At 57.5% G+C, this 22,217-nt stretch overlaps 1 protein-coding gene across 1 annotated transcript in view; it reads left to right on the top strand.

Annotated features, from left to right (window-relative positions):
• Positions 1 to 9,503: 9,503 nt before the first annotated feature.
• The window catches only part of SDK2 (sidekick cell adhesion molecule 2), a 49,821-nt gene continuing 37,107 nt past the window's right edge, over positions 9,504 to 22,217 (top strand). The window contains exon 1 of the mRNA XM_054171132.1: positions 9,504 to 9,933. Within this exon, the coding sequence (XP_054027107.1) occupies positions 9,633 to 9,933 (301 nt within the window). The 5' untranslated portion in view covers positions 9,504 to 9,632. The remainder of the gene's footprint in view (positions 9,934 to 22,217) is intronic.

Genomic DNA, 22,217 nt, shown 5'->3' with positions numbered 1-22,217 from the left:
GATGGCCCAGCACCCTTTGTGCTGCACTAGTCCAATGTGTGTGTTGGGGAGAGCCTATCCTGGAGGAAGGTGATGGGAGGACCTTTCTCATCATCCCTGGAGCTGCTGGCACTTGTCGTAGCAACTCAGCCAGCAGCTGCCTGCCAGCCCTCTCCTTTCCATAGCTGAGCACAATGACCTTTCCCAGTGCTTCGCAGCTCAGTGCCCAGCCACTGCTCCTTCTGGCTTTGGCATGGGTGGGAGATCAGGGGGGAGTGAGTGCAGATGAACAGCCTCAACCCCTTCCCCCCACTCTGCTCCCTTTCCAGCTTTCCTCTCCCCAGCACTCATCCAGCACCTATTAATATTTATACCTCTGGGTGTGTGGTGAGAACTTGGACACAATCAGGACACTGAAACGGTGACACAGGGACAGGCAGCAGGTTGCTGGCAGTGTGTCCAGCATGGCAGTCCCTGTGATACTGGGGGGGTGATGGTGGCAGATGAAGGTGACAGGCAGCATCTGGACCTCCTGATCACTGGAGAGGAGGAAGGGCACTTCCAGGACTTCCAAGATTTGGGATAAAAAGGTGAGGTGCAGCGTTGCTACCACACTTGTGGCTTCCTAGAGCAGGAGAGGGAGGTTACCCAGCCCTGAATGGGAGCACAGCTGCTGTTCTGTCACTGTGCTGCCATTTCATTGCCATTGTGTTGCTGCTGAGATGACTTTGTGTTGCCATTGCACTGCTGCTGTGTTACCCTTGCCTTGCTGTGACATTGCTGGAGCATCTTCATGGCATTGCCCTGTTACTGCCACCACGATGAGGTTGCCCAGCCCTGCATCCAGCACAGCCCTGGGAGCACACTGATTTGCACAGAGCCATGAAAGTGATGAAGGGAGTGGAACATCTTCCTTATGAGGGAAGACTGAGGGAGCTGAGGCTCTTCAGCTTGGAGAAGAGGAGACTAAGGGGTGACCTCATTCATGTTTATAAATATGTAAAGGGTGAGTGCCAAGAGGATGCAGCCAGGCTCTGCTTGGTGATGCCCAAGGGCACTGGGTGGAAGATGAGGCATAGGAAGTTCCATGGAAACAGGAGGAAGAATTATTTCACTGTGAGAGTGACAGAACAGTGGAACAGGCTGCCCAGGAGGGTTGTGGAGTCTCCCTCTCAGAAGATATGTAAGACCTGCCTGGATGAGTTCCTGTGTGACCTGGTACAGGTGATCTTGCTCTGGCAGGGAGGTTGGACTGGATGATCTCTCGAGGTCCCTTCCAGCCCCCAACATTCTGTGACTCCCCTCAAGCTTTTCTCCAAGGGTTGAAGACCACAGAGCTCTGTCATTCTGGTGGCTTTCCCTTGGTGCAGCGAAGCCCATGAATCTCAGCTCAGGGGCCGGGGCTGGGCTGCTCCACATCAATCCATGCACTGAGTTCTTCAGGCCAAGGGCTGCCAAAATTACTTCTCAGCTCTGAGTACAGCATGTCCCCAGTGTCAGGGGAAGGGCAGGCACGCAGCAGCTCCATCACAGCAGCACACCTTGCAGGGTGACGTGTTCCCACCCCCTTTTATAAAAAGCAAGGCTCCCATAATAAAGGATTTAATAACCTGCTGTGCCTGTGTGGATAGAAAACTCATTTGTTTAATAGGCAGCAGTTTGGCTTTGTCATGTTCATTTAGTTTTTAATGACGCACAGTTGTGCCAATATTGATTTTAGCTTATAGGGACTCAAAAAAATTTACTATCTGGAATTATCTGAAATGTAGCTGTTTTATCTGGCAGGCAGGAAGATGGATCTCTCCTCGCCTTGCTCCTGGCTGGCATGATGGCACAAGCCGTTTGAGAAGGACTCCACGTGATCCTGCGCTGGTTCCCATCTCGCCCACGGCACATGGCAGCAGCTGGCATCATCCTGCCGGCCCTCTTTCCCCCGCGGGCATGGGGAAACTGAGGCACGGGGGGGGAGGTTCTCCCAGGCCAACCTTTGCCTGCGAGGTTGGGCTGGGAACCGGGACATGAAGTTGTGCGTTTCTGGGGTTACTTCGTGAGGCCGTTTGGTGTGAGGAAGAAACGTGTTGGTGGAGCAGCCCAGACCTGCCCCCATCGCCCGCTGCTGCGTGGCCTCTGCTTCCTCCGCTCGTTTTTACAGAGTCAGCAGCTCTGACGCAGCCGGTCCTCCCCCTGCACGGGGTGACAATTTGCAGCAAATCCCATCGCCGGCCCCTTATCGAGCGGAATTACCCGGCAAGAGCCAGCCAGAATCCATTTCCCGAGAGTCTGCGTGCTCCGCGGCTCTCCCTGGGGCGATGCTCGGGGTGCAGTGACCCCCAGCACTGCCCCTGTCCTGACACCTCCCGGTCCGCAGAGCCAAGGCAGCTGGAGCAGTGAGCCAAACAGATCTGGGGGGCTCGGCCTGGGGTAGGGACACACCTGCCTGCATCCCCTCACAGTCCCAACCCCAACCCGATTTTTTGCCCACGAGTATGGAGTGATTCATTCTGAGGTTTTGCTGCTGCTAATGGATTGATTGAGGAGCTGCTAATTACATTTCCCTGAAATGGCCCTGGGGCTTTGTGTGAACACAAGATGAGTGAATGGCTGATGTTTGGAAGGGACAGGCTCCGGGAGCCCTGAGGAGCCCCAGGTCCCCACTTGTGCCCACTTCCCTTTGCTGGTTTGGCATTGCTGTGGCAGCCAGCTCTGCCAGGCATTGGTGATCGCTGGAGCAGCCTGTGCTCACTGTGATTCATTACCTAAGTCTGTAAATATATTATTTACATTTCCCCCTATGATTATCCATTATTTATCACCTAATTCTGTAGGGCTGGAAATCAGTGCAGCACCTGAAGCACCCTATGCTGGGAAACTGCCCACTGGATGATGAAGAGCACTGGTGATGGAGGACAGAGGCTGAGCTGAGTGGTTGTGGTGACCCTGGTGTGTAGAACAAGGATTTGAGAGGTCATAGAATCATTTGAATTGTTCATCAAGTCCAACCACTAGCCCAGCACTGCCAGGCCACCACTAAACCATGCCCCTCAGCATCACATCTACAGAGCTATTCAATCCCTCCAGGGACGGGGACTGCATTGCAGCCCTGGGCAGCCTGTTCCAGGGCTTGACAACCCTTTTGGGGAAGAAATTGTTCCTCATGTCCAACCTAAACCTCCCAACACAACTTGAGACTGTTTCCTCTCATTCTGTCACTTACTATTTGGGAGGAGAGACCAACCCCTACTCGGGTTGAACATCCTTTCAGAGAACTGTAGAGAGCCAGAAGGTCTCCCCTCAACCTCCTTTTCTCCAGGCTGAACAATGCCAGTTCCCTCAGCTGCTCCTCACAAGACCTGTGCTCTAAACCCTCCACCAACTTTAGCCTCCTGCTGTCCTCCTTGTGGCCCCGGGGAGCAGTTGGCCACTTTGGGGGCATCTGTGGCTTCCTAATTATATCATATCTAGGACCAATGGGTGCTACAGTCCTTCATGGTAACCTGAGGAAGGAGCCAGCAGCCCCCTGCCCTTGTTCCAGGTGAGGTCTTGAGCCTGCAGGCAGGGATGGCAGTTCCTGGTGAGGATCCTACCCCACTGCTGGAGATGGAGCTTCCCCCTTTCCTCGCTGACAGTGTAGGGAGTGGGCAAGCTGTGGGGCGGGAGCTGCAGCCACTCCCTGCACACACCTGGAAGGGTTTAACCTGCAGGTGTATTAAATCCACTGGCTACATGCAGAAGAGATAAAAGAGCCTGAGCTGGCAGAGCTGGGCTCAGGACAGTATCTAGGGACTCTGTATGGGTGAGGGTGCTCAGTCCTGTGCCAGGGTAAGGAGGTGATGGAGCTTAGTGAGCTGTGCTAGGAATAGGAGTTAGCTGGGCTTTCCTGTGAGGGATGAACCAGAAGTGGTACCAGCTGTGAACAGGTAAGGTGCGCTTTGGGCACTGCTGTCTTTCTGCTTTTGGGAGCTTCTGCTTGCAGGGACCCTGGGTTATGGGCTGTGAGCAGTGCCAGGGGGTGCAGAGGGTGTGTGTGTGTCTGTGTGTGCTTCAGGGTGGCAACTACAAGGGAAGAAGTGCTGGGGAGAGCATAAGGATATGTGAGATATGCTCCTGAGAAGTGAGCTAGTATCTGCTCCAGTCTTTTACTTTTGGGTCTGGAGCCTCTTCTCTGAGCATCACATATTGGGGATCAGCAGTGTGTTTATTGCAAATGCTCTGGCCAAGGGGAACAGAGTTGGGGAGGGGGGTGTGTGGTGTTGTGGTTCCAGCACCCCCAGCCTTCCCTTGGCCAGCATGTGGGGCTCAGCAGTCAGTGCCTTTGAAACCTCAGCTCTTAGAAGTATGTGATTAAGTGAGAGTCTTGGATCCAGCCCCTAGCAAACCCGGCTGGTCCCCAGCTGCTCTTCCTGAGACATGCTCAGGAAGGTGGCCTTTAAATGTTAAGAAATCATGTTGAAATGAGCCAGAGCCTTAGTTTAAATTTTTAATCTCCTGGTTTTAAAAAATCAGCCTTGAGGTCTGGTCTGTTGGCAGGAGACTGTTGCTGCTGAGCTGGCGTTTCTGTGCTGGTGGTCTTAGAGTGTGGTGCCAGCACCAAGCTCACCCTCATGAAGAAGATGATGGTTGCACCTCTACCTTGCTGGTACTGAGCAGATCCACCCTTCCCTGTGGCCCATTCTGGTGCCTTCTCTCAACAGAGAAAGCAAATCTCAGCTTTGTAGGGTGGTGTGTCTGAGACCTGGGGGGGACTCCTGGTGCCATGGCTGCTTCTTTGGGATGTTTCGTGTGTAAAGTGTTTCTGCTGCCTAGTACCAGTGACCTTGAGAAAATGCTTTGGAGGAGGTTTGCTGGTGTGAGTTACAGCTGGGGAAGGGCCATGGGTCTGGAGCAGCAGGAATGGAGTTTTCCTCCCAGTGTGAGGGTCATAGACCCTCTTGCCTGGATCAGCCTGTGAGGATCCAGCCAGGATCCCCAAGCTCCTCCTTTTTTTTTTAGCTCGGAGCGGGGAGGCACAAGCAGCTCTTGCTATGCTGTCCTGAGCTCCTGACAGAGCTGGCTGCACTGCAGGAAGGCTGATAAAAGCTTTGTGCTGGAGCAAAGTCTCCTGTTCCTGCAGGCTTCCCTGGTGGAGGAGGGCTGCTGGGATGAATGCTGCTTCTCCATCAGCATCTCCTGCTTGCTGGTGAAGGGATGGTGTGCAGCCTGTCCCAGTGTGCTCAATTAGAGGTGGTTTGGAGCAGAAGAAGGAGTTTTAATACCAGCAGTTTCTGCACAGAGGTGGGTTTGGGAGTCCCCAGCTTGATGGTGCTGTGTGGGCCAAACCCTCATGTTTAGGGGGGAATGAGGAGTGGTTTGGTTCAGTGGGGATGGGGCTAAGTCCCCCCTATATCCCACCCTAGGGAGGCAGGACCGGTAAGCAGGGCTGTTCCTGTACTGTTAGTTGGTGGTGGTCCTTTGTAGATGCTCATGATGCTGCTTCTGGGACCCAGTGAGAGGATCTGGGGAGGGTCAGGGCTGCCTGAGACCTTCCTCTGCCTCAGCAGCTCATTGACTACTCAGACTCATCCTGCACTGGGGACTAGTGGGTGTGGAAGAGGAGAGAGTTGTGGGCAAGTCTCGCTGGGAAGGTTCTTGTCCCTCTTGGTTTGTTCCCAGATGGCTGCTCTCCAAGGAGAGACAGATCCTACTCAGAAATGGGACTCCTGTGATCATGGATGGGGAGATGCTGTTGCTTTGCTCTCTGCTAGCTCCAGAGCTCTCCCAGGGCTGCAGGCCTCTCTCTATCACTCTGGGCTTGAAGGAAGATCTTAATTGGGCTGAGATGCTCCAAGCAGCTGAAGCTGGGAGAGAGCTCCAGGCCAGGAAGAGGAGCAGTGCTGGCAGGAAGGAGAAGACTTGCTCCTGTTGCTATACCTTCTCTTGGCATTATGTTTTTTTTAAGACATCAATTATTCAAGATGTTTCTGTTCTGAGCTGGCTTGGAGGCTTCTTACACAGCATCTGAGAGCAGTGATGGAACCCTGTTTGCCCTTCAAGGGGAGGCAGTTTTTGTCTTGCTAAGAACATGGCATCTGCCTCTGTGTGGCCCTGCCTGGGCCTGGAAAGTGTCCCCATGGCTCAGGGGTGTGCAATAGCTGCAGCTCACTCCGTGCCATAGTACTCCTGGGGAGAAAGGACCTGATCTAAGCCCAGGTTTAAAGAGAGGAGCTGACAGATCTCAGAGATTTTGTGGCCTGCAGCGCTGCCCTGCATTAACTCCTCCTAGGAGAGCAGGTGCTTCTGGAGAAATTAAAAAGCCACTTCCAATCTTAATTCTAAAAGAAAGGACTGGGGAGCCTTGCTGCAGCCAGTCAATTATCCTCCAGATTAGAAACACACACCTTATTGCTAGGCTGGATGGGTCTGGCTTCAACTTCTGCCCATGGGAACTTGTTATACCTCTGTCTGTAAGGCTGCAGAGCCTCCATTATCCAATTTCTCTTCCGGATGTCAGTGCTGACAGCCTGTGCTTACATCTTCCTCCTCTCCCCTTTGACAGCAGAGAAGGACTGAGCTCCTGGAGTGTCTTGTTCAGAGGCAGCACTTCCAACCTCACCTCTCCTTGCACTTCCCAGCCCCTTCCCAGAGCTTGTGAGGGGGCATGGTGCTCACCACGGGATGCTGCTTCTGTACTCTGAGAACAGAGATGCTGCTGAGAGAGCTGGTGCCTTGTCCAAGAAAGACAAGAGATGCTGAGGATGGCTGAAGGAAGCTCTTGGCTGTTGTCCTGCAGCCTTTAGATAATGCTGACGGTCCCTGAAGCGCCTGACATCCCAGCAAAGACTTTTTACATTTCAAACAAAGCCTTGATCTTTTTTTGGAGCTTGCCTTGGTTTCAGACAAGAGTTTTTAATTCAAGCCCAGCAACGTATTTTGGGTTTGACTTTGATGCGCCCTCTTCGAGCAGGAGGCAAAATAACAGCTTTCAAATCTACAAATAGGCCTGAGGTGGCTTTGCTGCTGCCAGTGGGGCTGGCACAGAGGCTGTGCAAGGCGAACCCCTCATTAGCTGAGGTCTCCAGCAGCAGCAGCAGCAGCAGCTGCCAGTTGATGTGCTGCTGCTGAGGGTCAGATTTCTAGAGAGGGGCCCAAAAAGCCCTAACCTTGATGTGCACTTAGACCCCTGCAGTCTCCCCCCTTCCAGGGGAGTCTTGGAGAGAGAGGAGTCATGCAACATGACTTGAGGCTGGTCAGTGTGTGTGGTGGTGTGGTTCCTGGAGTAATTACAAGTGACAATGCCCCAAATAGTAGCTCAGGGTTGGGATTCTTGAGAAGCATGTGATGCTGCTGGAGGATGGGGTCAAAATTCATGGGAGATGAAGAGATGACCTGCATGGGGTAGGGATGACCCAGGGGCATGGGGTTGGAGCAGGTAATAGCCTCCTATCCAGGCATCCCCTGGCATGTTCTCAGGTGGCAATGTAGGTGCCACCAGAGACTGCTGTTGTCCCTGGGATGTTATCAGGGTATTGTATGAGGCAGCTCAAAGCTGTCTCCAAGGGCAAGTAGAAAAGCCACAATGTTGCATGCTGGAGCCTGTTCCTGCCTGGATGGAGTTGGGTAGAGAAGAGCTGGTATGGAGTGGGTAGACCTGCGCTGCCAGGCCTGGGAGGGAGAACGTGTTCTGGTGGGATTGTTGCTGTGAGATCAAAACTCAAGCAGTCTGCCTGGGTGACTGTGGGGAATCAGGTACCTGCACAAGTGGGTAATAAACAGCTCACACCTCAGCAAGATTAATTGTAATAACCATAAATCAGTGCAGGCACCAGGGGCAGGTGCTGAATTTATGGCCCTGGAGACAGGAATTCCTGTTCTTTATGGAACAAAACCCTGATCCCACAGGGCTTGGGAGCATGCTGAGCATTATCGTGGCTTACTCCCTGCTGCAGCATGTGCAGTGGGACCTGGGGAGGAGGGTCCGAGTGAAGCATGGGGGGGTATGAAGGGGGCTGAGCTTGCCCCTGGCAGGGCAGCTTCTCTCCCTGCACTTGTTTCAGCCTGTACTGATAAACACCTCCTTGAGGGGTGAGCCAGGATTGCAGCCTCCCACAGCACATCGATCCCCGTCAGCTCGGCAGAGAATGCCAGCCACGGAGCTGATTAATGCCGGGGTGGGCAAGTGCTGGGTTATTGTTCAGTCTCTCTTCATGAGGTCGATGGGAAATTTGGCAGGAGCTCTCCGGATCTGCAATGTGCACACAAGCATTGTCCCCCCGCCCCCCGAGGACTCTGCGTGATTTACACGTGAGTGGGTATGAGGTAGTGGAAAGGCACACCGGTGCCTGGGCACTAATGCACACTGTACCAAAGCTTGGGAGTGCTCCATCTGTCCCTGCCCTGATGTGACCCAGTGTTGCTGGGCCTGGCTTCAGGCTAATCTGCTCATGCTTTCGTTTCACCCTGATCCTTTTAGGTCCCTTGGCTCAGAGATACTGTATGTGCTCAGGAGGCTGATCCAGCAGTCAGGGTAAATATTTCCTTCTGTGTGGATGGTGTAGGTCCTTGGGTGTTAACACTGAGCTGCTCTCCCACACCTAATGCAGGGTACTGTACTGGTATAAGGAACAGTTATCTTTGAGGGATGTGCATCCAAGGCCTGATCCTGTTAGAAGGTCTGGGCTCGAGGAATTGCAAGATCAGGCCTGAAGAGGTAATGTGTGTACCTGGGAGGTGCTATTTGCTCATCTCGGGGGTTAGAGCTTTTACGTTTTGAGATCCTTAAATTGTTCACTTTGATAATCCTGTGGCAGCGAGTGTTGTTTGTGAGCTACATCGGGGACATGTTGTACTCCCTTCCAAAGGACCGGCCACTGATGCTCTGAATGCTCTTAGAGGGGCCGCGGGGAGCAAGGGGCGGCTCCAGGCTCTTGGAGGGACCAAAGCTGCAGAGAGAAGCTGCTGCTTCCACAGCCGGAGAGGTGGGGGGAAGGGGGGGGACGGACGACGGGGACCCGCACGAACCGGGGGCGGACGTGGGGGGACGCGCCCGCCGCTCCCGCTCCCCCCGCGGCTCTGTGCGCACCCGTCCGCGGCCGCTGGGTAGCGCTCGGAGCCGCGTCGTCTCCCCGCCTCCCCGGCTCGGGCTGCCCCCGGCTCCGCCGAGCCCCGCCGCCGCGGCTCACTCCGCCGCTGAGCCGCGCAAGGAGGAGCAGGCAGCCGGCCGGAGCGCCGAGTAGGGTCGGCGTGACGCCGCCAGCCCTCCTGCCGCGCACTGCCGGCGGCTCCGAGCCGGACCCTGTGCCACCCAGAGCCACCGCCGCACTTTCCCCGGTTCCGTGAGGCTGCCGGGGAGCAACGAGGGGAGAATCAACCCCCGTCGCCCGGAGCCGCCGAGGTGGAGATGTCCTCAGGCAGGAGCTGAGCGCTGGGGAGGGGCCGCCTGCCGCCCCTTACCTCTAGACCCCAAACTTTTCAGCGGCTGCAGTGCGCTCGGCTCCGGGAGCGGCGTGGATCCAGTCCCCCCATGATGCCCGAGCGGGCAGGAGGGGCTGGGGGCTCGCAGCCCTGCGCTTCCTGTCCCCTTCCCTGACGCGGGGCGCAACGCTTGGGGAGGGGCTCGGCTGCCGGCCCCGCTCCGGATTTGGGGGTCTCGGCTCTGCACGTCGCCGGAGAAGTTGCACATGGTGGGGAGCTGCCTGCGGACCGCCCCCGCCCCACGAGGAGCCTTTCACCCCTTCGTCTTCACCGCCCCCTTCCCGAGCAGCGCTGCTGCGGGTGTCCCTGTGCCGAAGCCCCGAGGACTCCCGGGTGCCTGGAGCAGCAGGGAGCGGTGCCGCAGCCACCCGGATTATAAAGTCGGGGAAGTTGCCCCCCCATCCCCGCAGCCACGTCTCGGCGGAGCCATGGCCCGGCTCGGGAGCTGGGGGTTGCTCTGCTTTGCTTTGCTCACTCTGCCCGGCCTCCCGGGAGCTGGCGCCCAAGGTAAGGGGGTGATACCCTCCAGTGCCGATTTGTATGCTGGGGTTTGACCACGGAGGGATGGAGTCGGAGACGGTCCCAGCGCTGCTCCTCTCAGCCGAGCAGCGCACCCTCTCACGTTGGGGAAGCTTTGTGCCAGGCGGGGGGATGGGGGCTGAGGTGACCTCGGAGCTTCTGCCGTGGGAAAAGGGGTCTTAGCATTGTTGGTGTTCAAGAAGACACTCCCCCTCCCCCACCCCAGGAGCTGGACTCCGGAGCCCGTCGGTTCCGAACACAGCGTGGTGTCCGGGAAGACTCGGCGGAGGTGAGCAGCAGGATTGTGTTCTGTCGCCTCCTTCACCCTGCCCCACAACTGCCCCCCAGGCTGGCGATCGGGGGGAGACGTTGTGCTGAGCATGGGGTAGAAAACTGCTCTGGACCACTTTCGGGCGGCTGAGCATCCCCGCGGACGGTGAAGGCACCCATTTAATCCCCTCCTGGGGCGTCCTCACTGCACCCCAAGACCTGGGGCACAAATCTGGGCAGCTCCCAGGGAACAGACTTTGCCCTGGGGTTGGTCCTATCGACCTCCAAACAGCTGGTGAGAGCAGGCAGGGGGCTGGGGCTGCAGGGGATCTGCAGCCCTGAGCCCCCGTGGGTGCCTGGGGCTCCCTGTGCACCCAGCCAGTCCTTGGGGTGAGGGAGAAATACTGTGCAGGGCAAGTTCCTCTCCACACCTCGCCTCTGGGGCTCTGGCATGGCACGGTCTGTTTTTCAGCTGCTCCACTACCCGATGGGGATGTAGAAATAGTTCGTGGCCCTTAGGGGTGCAGGTGGGGTTCAGAAATGCTAGGGGTCCCGTGCCCTCCCCGCGGGGAGCTGCAGAAGAAGCTCCCGTCAAGAGCACGGTCCCCTCCATTCCCACCACTCGGACCCAGCAGATCCAGGCAGTGAAACGGGAGGGGGGCACAGTGGGGCACAGTGCCAGGGGTCCTTGCCCGCGATACTTCTTGCCCTTGTTTGCGGCAGCAAGTGGAGCCAGAAGTCCCTGTGTGCTGCCGTCCTCCCGCTCCCCCTGAGCCTCCCCCAGCACTGCTATAATTTCTCAGTAATTAAGTTCAGAACATAACATCTAAAGCGGCAGTATATTATCCGGGCAGGCCCTGTGTGGGGAGCTGTGAAGGTCTCTTTGATTGATTCACTCCCTTGCCGAGTTTCTCTTCTCCTGGCTGGCGTCTCCGGCTGGCGGGTCCCCCGTGCTCTGTTTGTTCCCCGCCTGCGGGACGTGTTCCCGGCGTGACCCAGTCTCCTTCCATGTATCCGTGGGAGCTGTGGGGTCTCGCCATGGGGTGGGAGAAGTGGGGCTGTATGTGCTTCAGCCCTCTCGAGGGGTGGGGAAAGGGGGTTTGCTCCCCTTTCGTTGTGCCGGAGCTCAGCTTTGTGGCTTTGGCTCCCTGCAGCATGTGTCACGTCCCCGTGGGCGGTGTGACATTGCTCTGTGCCCGGCCCCGGTGCCGCATGGCAGGTGGCAGCCACGGGTGAGCAGTGGATGCCCGTGGTGAAGGGAATGTTGCCAAAGCCTGGCATGTGCCCATCTCCCCTGCTGCAGATGGCACCGGTGACATACCAGCAGGGTCACCTCTCTGTCTGTGGTACCCAGCAAACGTGGGCTGCTAATGCCACCGCGGCCCATTGGGGTGGGCTGGGTGCTGGGGCAAGGGAGCTGGTAGGATGTCCAGCTTTGGCCTCCAGCCTAACCTGGCTGCAGTGGGGCAGACAGGGCAGCCCGGTGTGGGCATCCCTGCAGGGCTGGCAGTGCTTTGTGCCAGAGCTATTGATTCGGTCAGCCAAAGAAAATGGGATCAATGGAGAAGGGAAGAGGAGGAGATGGTGTGAGACCTCCCTGGCCAGGGCTCCCCGGGTGCGAGTTGAAACACTTTAATACCTGCAGTTGGTAAAACAAAGGCCCTGCACTGCTGAGGAGAGAGGGGATGGAAGTTTAATTACAGCCCGTCTGTGCTGTGTAATTATTAATTAGCCACGGCAAAAAATAACTTATTGATTAGGGGCCTCACGCTAATTACCCGGCGCCGAATGCAGTGCCGGGTAGAAGGCTAATCAGTCAGAGCTGCCCGGGCAGGAGCTGTGTCGCAGTGCGACCTGTGCTGGGGCTGGTGCCATGGCTGGGGGGCTCTGTCATGGTTGGAGGGGGCATGGGCAGCCCACTGCTGCCAGCCCACCTGCAGCAAAGGTGCCTTCAGCTCATTAAGCAAGACAGTAAAGGGTCTGTCAAGTGCCTGGGGTGGGTGGGCCGGGGGGCTGTGCCTGAGGGGTGCCAGCCCCTGCTTCCCACTTTTTTGTGTGTTGAGGGACCTCCAAAGATGCAGCTTCTCCTCACCTGTGGTTGGAGGGACACAGCCTGGGGCCCACTACACTGGCACAGCATCTCTAATGGGATTGAGGAGGCGGTGGCCAGTCCCAAGAGGGATTTGGGAGGCTTAAGGTTCCAGACGGGATTTGGGGCAGGGGCCTGAGATGGGTAGCTTCCACCAAAGAGGCTTATTAGAGGCTGGAGTGGGGGGGTGGGGTGTTGGCACCTTCTGTCACCCATGTGTGGTGCCTGGGCATGTCCACATGTGTGGAGTCCCACAGGGCAGAGCAGGAGGGGGGTTCAGCCCCTGCTCCTTCCTGGGGATGTGATACTGGTGATGGGCTCACACCAATACCTCTGTGTAAGGTGCTGCTGAGGAAGGGATGGCTGATTGTGGATGCCTCCCTCTGTCCTGGCTCACCCTTGCCCATGAGTGTGGTTGGCACGTCTGCTGGTGGCCTCATGCAAAGCTCCAGCTCAGGAAGGAAAGTGGCTTTTAGGGGAGAGGAAGAGAAGATTAAATTTTGATGCATTTTTGGAAGCCATTAGTGACCAGGCACAGCAATGAAATTTTGATGACCTGATAACTGTAAGAGGAGGGGGCATGATCACATCCCAGGCAGCCTGTGTCACTGTGTCCCATCACTCTGCTTGCTGCCCTGGCTGGTCCCCAGGTTTGGGGTGCTAGTGATCTGAGCCATGGCAGCACTGGGAACTGCCACTGTGTCCGTGGACTGGGAGCCAAGTTCACTGGGGGGAGACCAGGCAGGACAAGGGCTGCCAGGGGGGAGGAGGATGGCTGTGGGCTTGTGCCCATAAGCAACCAGTGCTGCTGGCACATGCCAGTGAGCTGAGCAAGATGGGTGCAGCCCAGTGGCTCCTGCCCCAGTGCCAGCCAGGGTGGCAGTGTTGAGTGATGCAGGTCCCTTAGTGATGGGGATTAGGCTGTGGTGGCTTTTCTGCTCAGCAGGAGCAAATGAAGGAGCTGGAGGAGAGAAGGAAGGAGAGAGGGAGGTGGTTGCAGGTTGCTTGTGAACCTGGGAAAATGCTGATAATTAAACTGGGGAGGAGGGAGGCTGCCTCATGGGGTGGTGTGAGGAGGAGTGACCCTGCATTTTAGAGAACTATTTCCTTGTCCCCAGCCTGTGCCTGGTTCCTGCCTTGGGATGAGTTCCAGCCCCAACACACTTTACCGTAGGCTCTACACACACTATTTTGGGGTGCTCTGATATCTTGCAGTAGCAGCACAGGATGTTGCCTGGGGTGAATAAGGCCCTGCACAGACTGGGGTGCAGAGCTGTGTGGGGAAAAAACCACCTTTGCATGTTGGGTCCCATCTGGGGCGGGTGAGCAGCAGGTCCCCTTGCCTCTAACAAGCTTGAGGAGGTAATGAGGGCTCAGTGTGTCACTGGGTGAAAAATGGTCAGTGCCAGGCCAGTAATAAATATGCTGCTGTCAGTGGTGATGTGATCATGCTAACAAAGGGCAATCTGAACTCCTGTGGTGGTGCAGGGGCTGGTATGTGGGCACAGGGTGGTGCAGAGGGGCTGGAAGCCACAGTTCTCTGTGGTTCCTGCTCATGGCACCAGGTTTTGGTCTTCTAAAGACTCTGTGGGCATCCAGCACCCCAGTGGAGCTGGAATGACCCAGGATAGCGGGTGTGGGGAGCAAAGGGATGACCTGGAAGCTGCTTCTACTGTGTAGGTGCACTGAGTGGAGCTGCTGGAGAGGACACCAGGCCAGGGTCACCCAAAATCGTTGGAGATGTGATGGTAATGCCAGGGACCTTCCCCATTCCTGCAGCTGCTGCTCTGTTTTGGGGTTTCCACCCTTTGCATCCCTAAAGCCATACATGGAGGTGGATCCAGACTTGGGGTGTGTTTTTGCCACTCTACTCCTTGCCAGCAGACAGGAATGTGCTGGCAGCAGCTCCCTGCCTTGCTGGCTTTGCTTGGCATCCCTCACATTCTGGGCATGCTGGCAATGATACCTGTGTGGACACAGCCCTGGGCACCCCTACATGGGGCTGTGGTACCAGTTGTCAGGGTGCACTCTGTACCTTGTTCCCAGTGATGTTCTGAGGCAGGTATACCCTGCACCTCGCTTCCAGTGGTGCTTCACCCTTCTCCTCTGTCTGCTGCTGACCACCTGTCCACACCCAGGGCAGGCAGAGGCCCCCTCGGCGGCCCCCTCCCCTTGCCCCGAGCCCCGCGGGGTGCAGGAATGCCTGCGCCTGGAAAGCCATGCCTGGCTCGGGTTGCCTGGGAACTGGGAAACCTGATCCCTGGGAACGGGGCCGAGGGCAGGGGACATTCCTGGGCTGCAGCTGGTCCCCTGGCCCCCTTTGTCTCCCCTCTCTGATGGGGTGGCTACACCCCTGCCCTCGGGCCCCCCAGGAATGGACACTTGGGGTGTGGGGGGCTCTTGGGCCTCATGCAGGGACATCCGTGGGGATGCTGTGACTGCCAGCTGCTTTGGGTCGTCACCGCCTTGCACGGATCAGTGTCACCTTCTGGTCAGCAGCCGCTGTGGGCTGGGGAAGGCTGTGGGCACTGGGACCAGCTGCTGGTGAATGCCAGCAGCTGGGCATCCCTGCCAGCAACAGGGATGGCATGGTGGCAATTCCAGGAATGCTGGGGGTCTTCCATGCTGAAGCCACCCTCCCTGCTTCTCACCAGCAGTCGTTGTCCCTATCGTCCACCTCAATGCGTGGCAACTGTCTTGAGCATGCTGACAGCTCTCCCACTGCCCCATGGCAGCTGGGGTGAAACCTGAGGTGCTGGGCAGAGGTGGCTGTGGGCATGGTGGGCAGAGGACTGGGATGTGGTGCTGGCTGGTGTCCTGCTGCCCTGCATATGCAGGCACACGTGAGCAGCTCTATCAGCTCTCATCCATCACTGCCTGCCCACGCGGAGGGGTTGAGGCCCCCAGTGTAGGGAAACCTTGATGAGTTTGACCATTAGCAGAGAGAAACGGCTGAGCTAATTTTAGCCGGGATGGCTAATTGCTTTCTCGCACTGCTGGGTGAGATGACAACCTGCGAGTCCCCGTCTGTAACCTTCAGCCCTCCTGGCTCTGTGCAGCAGCCATGCCTGGGTCCTGCCAGGGCAAGAATGAGATCTGGGTTTGGTCATGGGGGTGCTGGTCCCTGGAGGGGGTTCTCCAGGACTAAGACTGGGCTGGGCAGGGTCTTGCTACCCCTGGTTGCAAGGGTGAGTGTTGCTTGTGCCTCTGAGGGAGTGGGGACATGTGGCATGGAAAGAGACCTTGGCTAAGGGATCAAGCCCCCCACCCCAGCACTCTGCAGCATGGTTAACGTTCATAGCTCAAGCTGCTGAAGGGAAATGCTGGGTTTAGAGCCCCTTCACTGGTCAGGGCACTGTGCCTACGCCTGGGGGTCTGAATTGCCTGAGCCAGAGGGCAGTTCCCTGGGGTGAGCATGGGGCTGGAGATCCACGTGCTCCTCTTGTCCCGTGTCTGAGGTGGCTGGAGGAGCTTGTTACTGTCAGTCCCCATCCTGCTGTGCCATCACCCTCAGCTCATCCCAGTTCATCCTGGGTGAGGAAACTGGGCTGAATCTGGGGCATGGACTGGGCATTTACTGGGTTTTTATGGGGTCATTTATGTCCCTTACTCATCCTTTCCGGGAGCCTGCGTGTCACCTGTGTGTCCCCTGTGGGGATCAATCAAGCGCTGGGTTGTGTAGGTCCTCAGAGCTCAGCCTGTACCTGCAGATCTCAGCGCACGGTGGGACGAACAAACAGTGCTTCCCCTCCTCCTCTTCCTTGCTTGTGCTTGGACCATGGAGTTATGCTGAGAGCTTGGGGAAGGTGAAAGGGAGTGGGTCCTTCATGCCCATCTCCCAGCAGTGCATGGAGGTCTGTCAGGGGACAGTGCTGGGACAGGAGCTAGTGTGGACGTGCTGCCGATCCCGACCCAGCATGGGGCTGGAATGGGTGGATGACTGGAGGAGGCTGGGATGCAGTGGACACAATAGCTCTGGTTTCAGCAACCCGCCTCCTGAATGCCTGAAAAACAGCTGATGGCCGTGAAGGGGGATGAAATGGGATTAGCTGCTGTTTCCAAAGGGAGCGCGTCCTGCCGAGCCTGACAATGCTCCCGCTGTGCCCCTGCTTCATGCTTCGGTGTGCCAGCCCTGGCTCCCTGGGGCTGGGCTGCTCCCTTCTGCCTTGGCTGTCGCTGGAGGTCCTTAGGGTTTGCCCAGCCGCCAGCGCTCTCCATTTCTGCCTGTCCCATAGCAGCACTGAGGGCTCGTGACCTGGCTTCTCACTCTGCCTTATCGACACCAAGCAGGTCCTGGGGTACCTCACGCAGTCTATACTGTTAGCCTGGGGCTGTCCCACCCCAGCCAGCAGTGCTGCTGGGCGCCCAGCCTGACGCGGAGAAGCAAACCTCGTGGTGCCAGGGGCTTTGCGGGATGGGTGCCTGCTGCCCCTGCAGCCCTCTCTGAAGGCAGTGTGCAGTGGGTGCTGGGGAAGGGGTGCAGAGGGGAGCAGCAGCACATTGCGGGGCGGGAGCTGTGGCTGGCCCCAGCTGCAGCGCTGCCGGGGCTGTGTGTGTGCGTGGCACCGCGCTCGGTGGAGTGAATTGATGTTTATTTTGATAATGAGTTCTCAATGCATTCACAAACTAATAAAATCAACTCATTAGGGTGGGATGTTTAATTCAGAGCTCTGCCGCTGGGAGAACCCCTCCCTGCTGGCTGAGCACCGGGAAGCACTGAGCACCCAGCCTCCGCTTGCACACCTTGGGTACAAGGGGAGGAAGGTGATGGATGCCTTCCTCTCCCTGTTTTCTCAGTTTTCTTTGCTTGCAGGGTGGAAGGAAGGGCTTGGGTGGAGGGGAGTGGGGCAGCAATGGGGAGCTGAGCTGTGCAGTGGAGGGTGGAAGCAAAGCAGGAGCAGCAGGCAGGGGTGATGAGCTGCTGGAGCACTTCACCTGGGGCGGTGGTGGAGCCTTGCTCGCTTGGCTTCTCCCCATAAGCTTCATGTCAGGCTGGGCAGCAGTGCTGGCTTCGCTGCTGGAATTGCTGGCCTGGCCTCGCTGCCTTGGCTGGAAAAGGCCCTCTGGCAGGGAGAGCCACAAGTGTGTAAATAAGTGCAGTGACCAGGGTTTGCTGCTTCTCTGCTCTAGAAATTCAGGGCTGTGGCGGATGGCTGGGTGGGGGATTGCCGGGATGTGAGTTATTCCTGTCCCCCATCTGCTAACCGAGGTGTCTGGGAAGGGAAAAGCTTTGGAAAAGGCTTTTTCCAGAGGAAACTTTGTGCTTGCTGTCATGCTGTAGCTATTCATGTCTCAAGTAAGCAGTGCAGTGACTAATTAATACTTCGGAAAAAAGGATGTCTGGACAACTCCCCAGCACATTGGCGAGCGCCCGGTGCCCGCTGGCTTGGGGTTGTGCCACAGGGAGGGGGGACCACAGCCACCAGCACCTTCATCCTGCTTGGCACGGGGGGAGAAGCTGGCAAAGTGTTTTCCATCCCGCAGGGCTGGGGACTTAATTACGTCAGCGCCCTGGGAAAGGCTGAGTGGGGTTTTTCTTGTGGTTTCTGCCTTCTGTTTTTCTTTCCCCGCCATATTTTTGTCGGTTGGGAAATGCTGCCTCGTTGAGATTCTCAGGCTGAGCCTGGAAAGCAGTTGTCTGCCTGTCTGCAAGGGCTGTGCCGAGTGTCCTGCATGGCTGGGAGGTATAGGGGGTGGAAGGAGCTTGGGGGACAGCAGGGGGACAGGGATGGGTGCCCCTCACAGAAGAGATGTCCTAGGTGCTGTCAGAGCTCTCGTGAGATAGGTCTGGTCGTGGCATTGCTTTTCTCATCTCACCTTGGCTGTGGTGGCCCTGGGAGTCATTGCAGCTTAGGGCTGTGGTTGCCTTCCAGGAATACCTGGAAGATGTGCTTGACATGATCCTTGGGGTCAAATCCAGCCTGAAGCTGTGCTGTGCTGCACTGGGTTTGTGTGCCGTTCATTCCACCCAGTGCAGGGAGCACCCTGGGGTTGGGGTCTGGGGCTGTTGGGACTTGACAGCTGGGTGTGGAGCCTGTTTCTCCCAAACTCGCATGGGGAAGCTCTGATCTTGGCTGTGAAGTGTTCGGGGAGGGAAGGGCCCCTTTGCTCCACAAAGGCTGGGGGGAGGATGAGTGTTCACCTCTTGGCCAGGCAGTGTCTGGCTGGTGGCAGCAGGGGGCGTTTGGCGGTGGAGGGTCTCTGTCCTCCCCCTTCCTCAGCGTTTTGGAGTCTCTCCTGGGGAAATCAGCTGCAGGATCTGGCCCCTCTAATAGCGTTGAGTCACTCTCCGGGTGTCCGTGACTCACAGCAGTGACCCAGATACGAAGGAGCTGCGGGATCGGGAGGATCTGGAGCATCGGCAGGAGACAGCCGGAGCCTGGATCCCTGGCTGGGGACAAAGCTGTGACGTGCATGGGGACATGCTTGGTGGAGGGACAGGCTCACTGCAGCCCATGGTGACCTGGGATGTGCCCCCAGGCTGGAGGGTTCTCCTGTTCCCCTAGGAGCTTCTGTACATGGCCCCTTTGCTAGGGGTCTCTTGCAGATTCCTGTGCTTGGGTTTGGATTTGGAGCTCTATGCTGGGGGCTCTGCTTTTGGGGCCAGGTTTGAGGCCAGGCATTGGGGTGTGGTGGGGCTGCACGGTGCTTCAGAGCACAAAGCTCTGCTTGTTTGCCCCTCTGGGCTAGGAGCACACCGTTTGGGGTTCCCTGTGAGGGGAAATGTTGTTTTTTCCAGCCGGGCTGGGCAGGCAGAGGGGCTGGGTGTGTGAGGGCAGGCAGGGACGGGCAGGCACACAGCCCTGCTCTGTTCCCAGCCACGGCCTTGCCGTGGGGCTCGATGTGATGCTGTTCCTCAGCCAGGGCTGACGTCTTTTCCTTGGCTCCAGGAGTATCCCAAGCCTCTACCTGGCCAATATCAGCACTGGGCTGGGTGCTGAGGGCTGCCCTGCATTGCCTGCCTTGGGCAGAAGCACAGGAACCAGGAGGGAATGATGCTGGCACAACCCCAGCTTTGCCACAGTGGGCAGAGAGGGGTCAATCACCATTTTTGAGACCCTCTAATGACTGAGGGGAGTGCATGGTGTTTAGGGAAGGGATTACTAGGATGGGACTGCAGAGAGAGGTGGTGGCATCATCTCCAGCACTGCTGGGGGGAGAATAGAGATCCTGAGCAGGCACCGTGGTGCTGCTGAGCTCAATGTCCTGTTTGCAAACCCCCCTTGGCTTGGGGCAGCTGTGCTCACCCTTCCCCATGTGCCCCATCCCAGGGGGTTTGGCCAGGCATGGTGAGGCCCCCGGCTCAGCCAATGGCTCACTGAGCATTCCAAGAGCCTGGCTGCGGAAGAGGAGCTTGTTATGGAGCCATCCTGCTTTTAATTAACAAATTAAAATCCTAGTTAACAATCCAGCCCCAGGGCTGTTGGAGGCTGGGAGAAGCTGGAGCATTTGTTATGGAAACAGCAGTTAATTAACAAATAAATAAATAAGTAGGGGCCTGGAGACAGATGTGGGAGGAGGAAGGGGAGATGGCAGCAGGGTCAGGGTATCCTGCTGGCCTGGCAGGAGGCAGTGCAGGATGAGGGCATTCATCCATCCATCCATCTGTCTGTCCTGGGGGATGTCATGGCCCTGGTGAGCAGCACCAACCTTGCTTGGAATCACTGGGTATAAGAGGCTAGATCCTGGTTTGTGCTGGCTGTGCCACAGCAGACCTGGCTGTGTCATGCCGGGGCCACCTTGACTGAGTTTGGGACTTCTGGTGTCTGCCTGGGCTTTGCCGAGTGCTCCTGGCCCCGGAAATCAGACCTGCTGCCTCTTCCTCCACCCTGAGGCTGGGAAGTGTGGTGGCAGAGCTCTGGTGGAGATGGATGTGTTGTGACACTTGCAAAACTGCTGTGCAGTTTGCAGGTGACACTGGTAAGGTGCTGGGGACTGTGGGAGGAGGTGAGGAGCATCACTCCTTGGGCCACTCCTGAATTCTGGCATTGCTGCAGTCCCCATCAGTGTCCCCTTTGCGCTGAGCTGGATCTGGGGCGGGGTGCAGCCGGGGGGTGCTTCTGAGGCCATGCTCCCTGGGCTGTGCACTGCAGTGGTCAGCTTGAATTAACCACAGGGCTGTCACCGAGCCGGTGCCTGCTGCCGGTGTGGATTATCACCGCAGGTGGTGGGTGCTGATGGAGCTGTATGGATGCTGATGGAGCTGTATGGGGCTCAGGGTCATCCTGCTGCTCCCTGAGGCACTGTGGGTGCCTGGCTGGTGCTGCCCGAGGTGGTGTCACCCTGCCTGTGTCGCTGCCAGTGCCAAGGACAGGGACAGTTGCAGAGACCAATGTGGGGATGTGACTCTGCTGCTAGCCTGTGCTGGAGGCCGGCAGGGTTTTTGCAAGGGGTGAGGAGGTGGCAGAGCTCACATCCCTCCTGCAGCTTCACCTTTCCCAAGGCTTAAGGGAGGAAAATCAGTTTGAAAGCCGGCTCTGCAAATTCTGCCGGCGTCACACGGGCAGGAGCTGTGCTCTGCTGAGCAGCTCCTCCAGGTCTGCATCGCACTCAGCCTCCCACCTAATCCAGTTAACACACCTCTGCAATCGGCTTACGGCGTGTAAGAAACCACAAATCTCCTCTGAGGGAGGTGCAGAGGAATGGGGCAGCAGCACCAGAGCCGTGGGCTCTGCTGGGTCCAGTCTGGCTCTTTGCTTGGATGGAAGTGGTGGCTCTGGCTCCCCTCTTCTGCTGGACCCCTCCTGCTGCATTGGTGTCATGCTTGCAGCCTTGCTGGGAGGGGACTCCACGCCCCAACAGCTCTTCCTCCTCTGCGAGGAAATTGCTAAAGCAATTGCACAAATGTGCAGAGGGTTGGATGGGGATGAGAAGGTGCCCAGCCCCAGTCGCACCTCTCTGGGTGGGCAAGAATCATTGCCTGAGCCCAGGGGGGCTGTGTGCCCTTGGCTGACACCCCCTCCTCTGCCTGTGCCCCTTTGCCATGGCAGAGCAGCAGATGTCCATGCTGGGAGCAGACTGATGGGCTCAGCATGAAGCAGCAGAGCAGAGATGGATGTGCTTCAGCAGCAAGGTCGTTGCAGGGTGTGTGCTGATAGCTGAGGGGCTGCATGGGCACCCAGTACCCTACAGCCATCTCCACACCATCCTGCCCCAGCCCTTCTCCCAAGGTGCCCAGTCGTGGGCAGGATAGGCATGATGCCTGGCACAGGGCCAGGGTGCTGCTGGAGATGCTCCTGTATCCTCTGGACGTGGGTGGTGCAGCCCTGCGCCGACCTGCTGGGGGCTGGGGCCTGAGGGACCTCTTATGTGCAACAAAGATGTTTTGTTCCTGTGATCTCGGCGTGATTGGGGCTGAGTGAGGGAGGCTCTCCAGGCTGTTCTGTCTTTTAAAAACCCTCTGAGCTCTGCCCTGCAATCGCTTTAGGAGAAGCAGCTCCTTTTTGGCATGGCTGCCAGTGCCCACCATTTCCCTGCTGCTTAGGGCTTGGCTTGGGCAGGGGTGCTGCAGGAGGGACGGAGCTGCAGTCTCATGCCAGTCTCAGACCACTGGGAGGGTAGAACCAGCTCTGCCAAGCCAGAAAATCCCAGCCAGTGTGGGGTTGTTTTGAGTGGCAGAGGGTTGTGATTCGCAGCCCTGGCACGGAGAAGCAGAAGCTGTAGGGCAACATTTTCAGGTCTTCCTTCATCCCAGCTCACATTTGCTGCCTGGGAACCCCCCATGGGACTGGGGGAACTGCTGCAGCTAGAATGGGACTCAGAGGAGGTCTGGGGTTGGAGGCTGGCACGGGGCTGCTGCCAGGATGGATGGTGATGTGCGAGGGGCAGGGGCCACCCTGTGGTGGCATCACCTGGGGCAGGTGTGTGGGTCCTCATTGGCATCCTGGAGCTGCCTGTGCCCTTGGGAAGCTGT

Source organism: Dryobates pubescens, chromosome 20 (genome assembly GCF_014839835.1).
Source record: "Dryobates pubescens isolate bDryPub1 chromosome 20, bDryPub1.pri, whole genome shotgun sequence".
NCBI lineage: Eukaryota > Metazoa > Chordata > Aves > Piciformes > Picidae > Dryobates > Dryobates pubescens.
The sequence above is the reverse complement of the archived record's forward strand: the minus strand, read 5'-3'. Positions and strand labels throughout refer to the sequence as shown.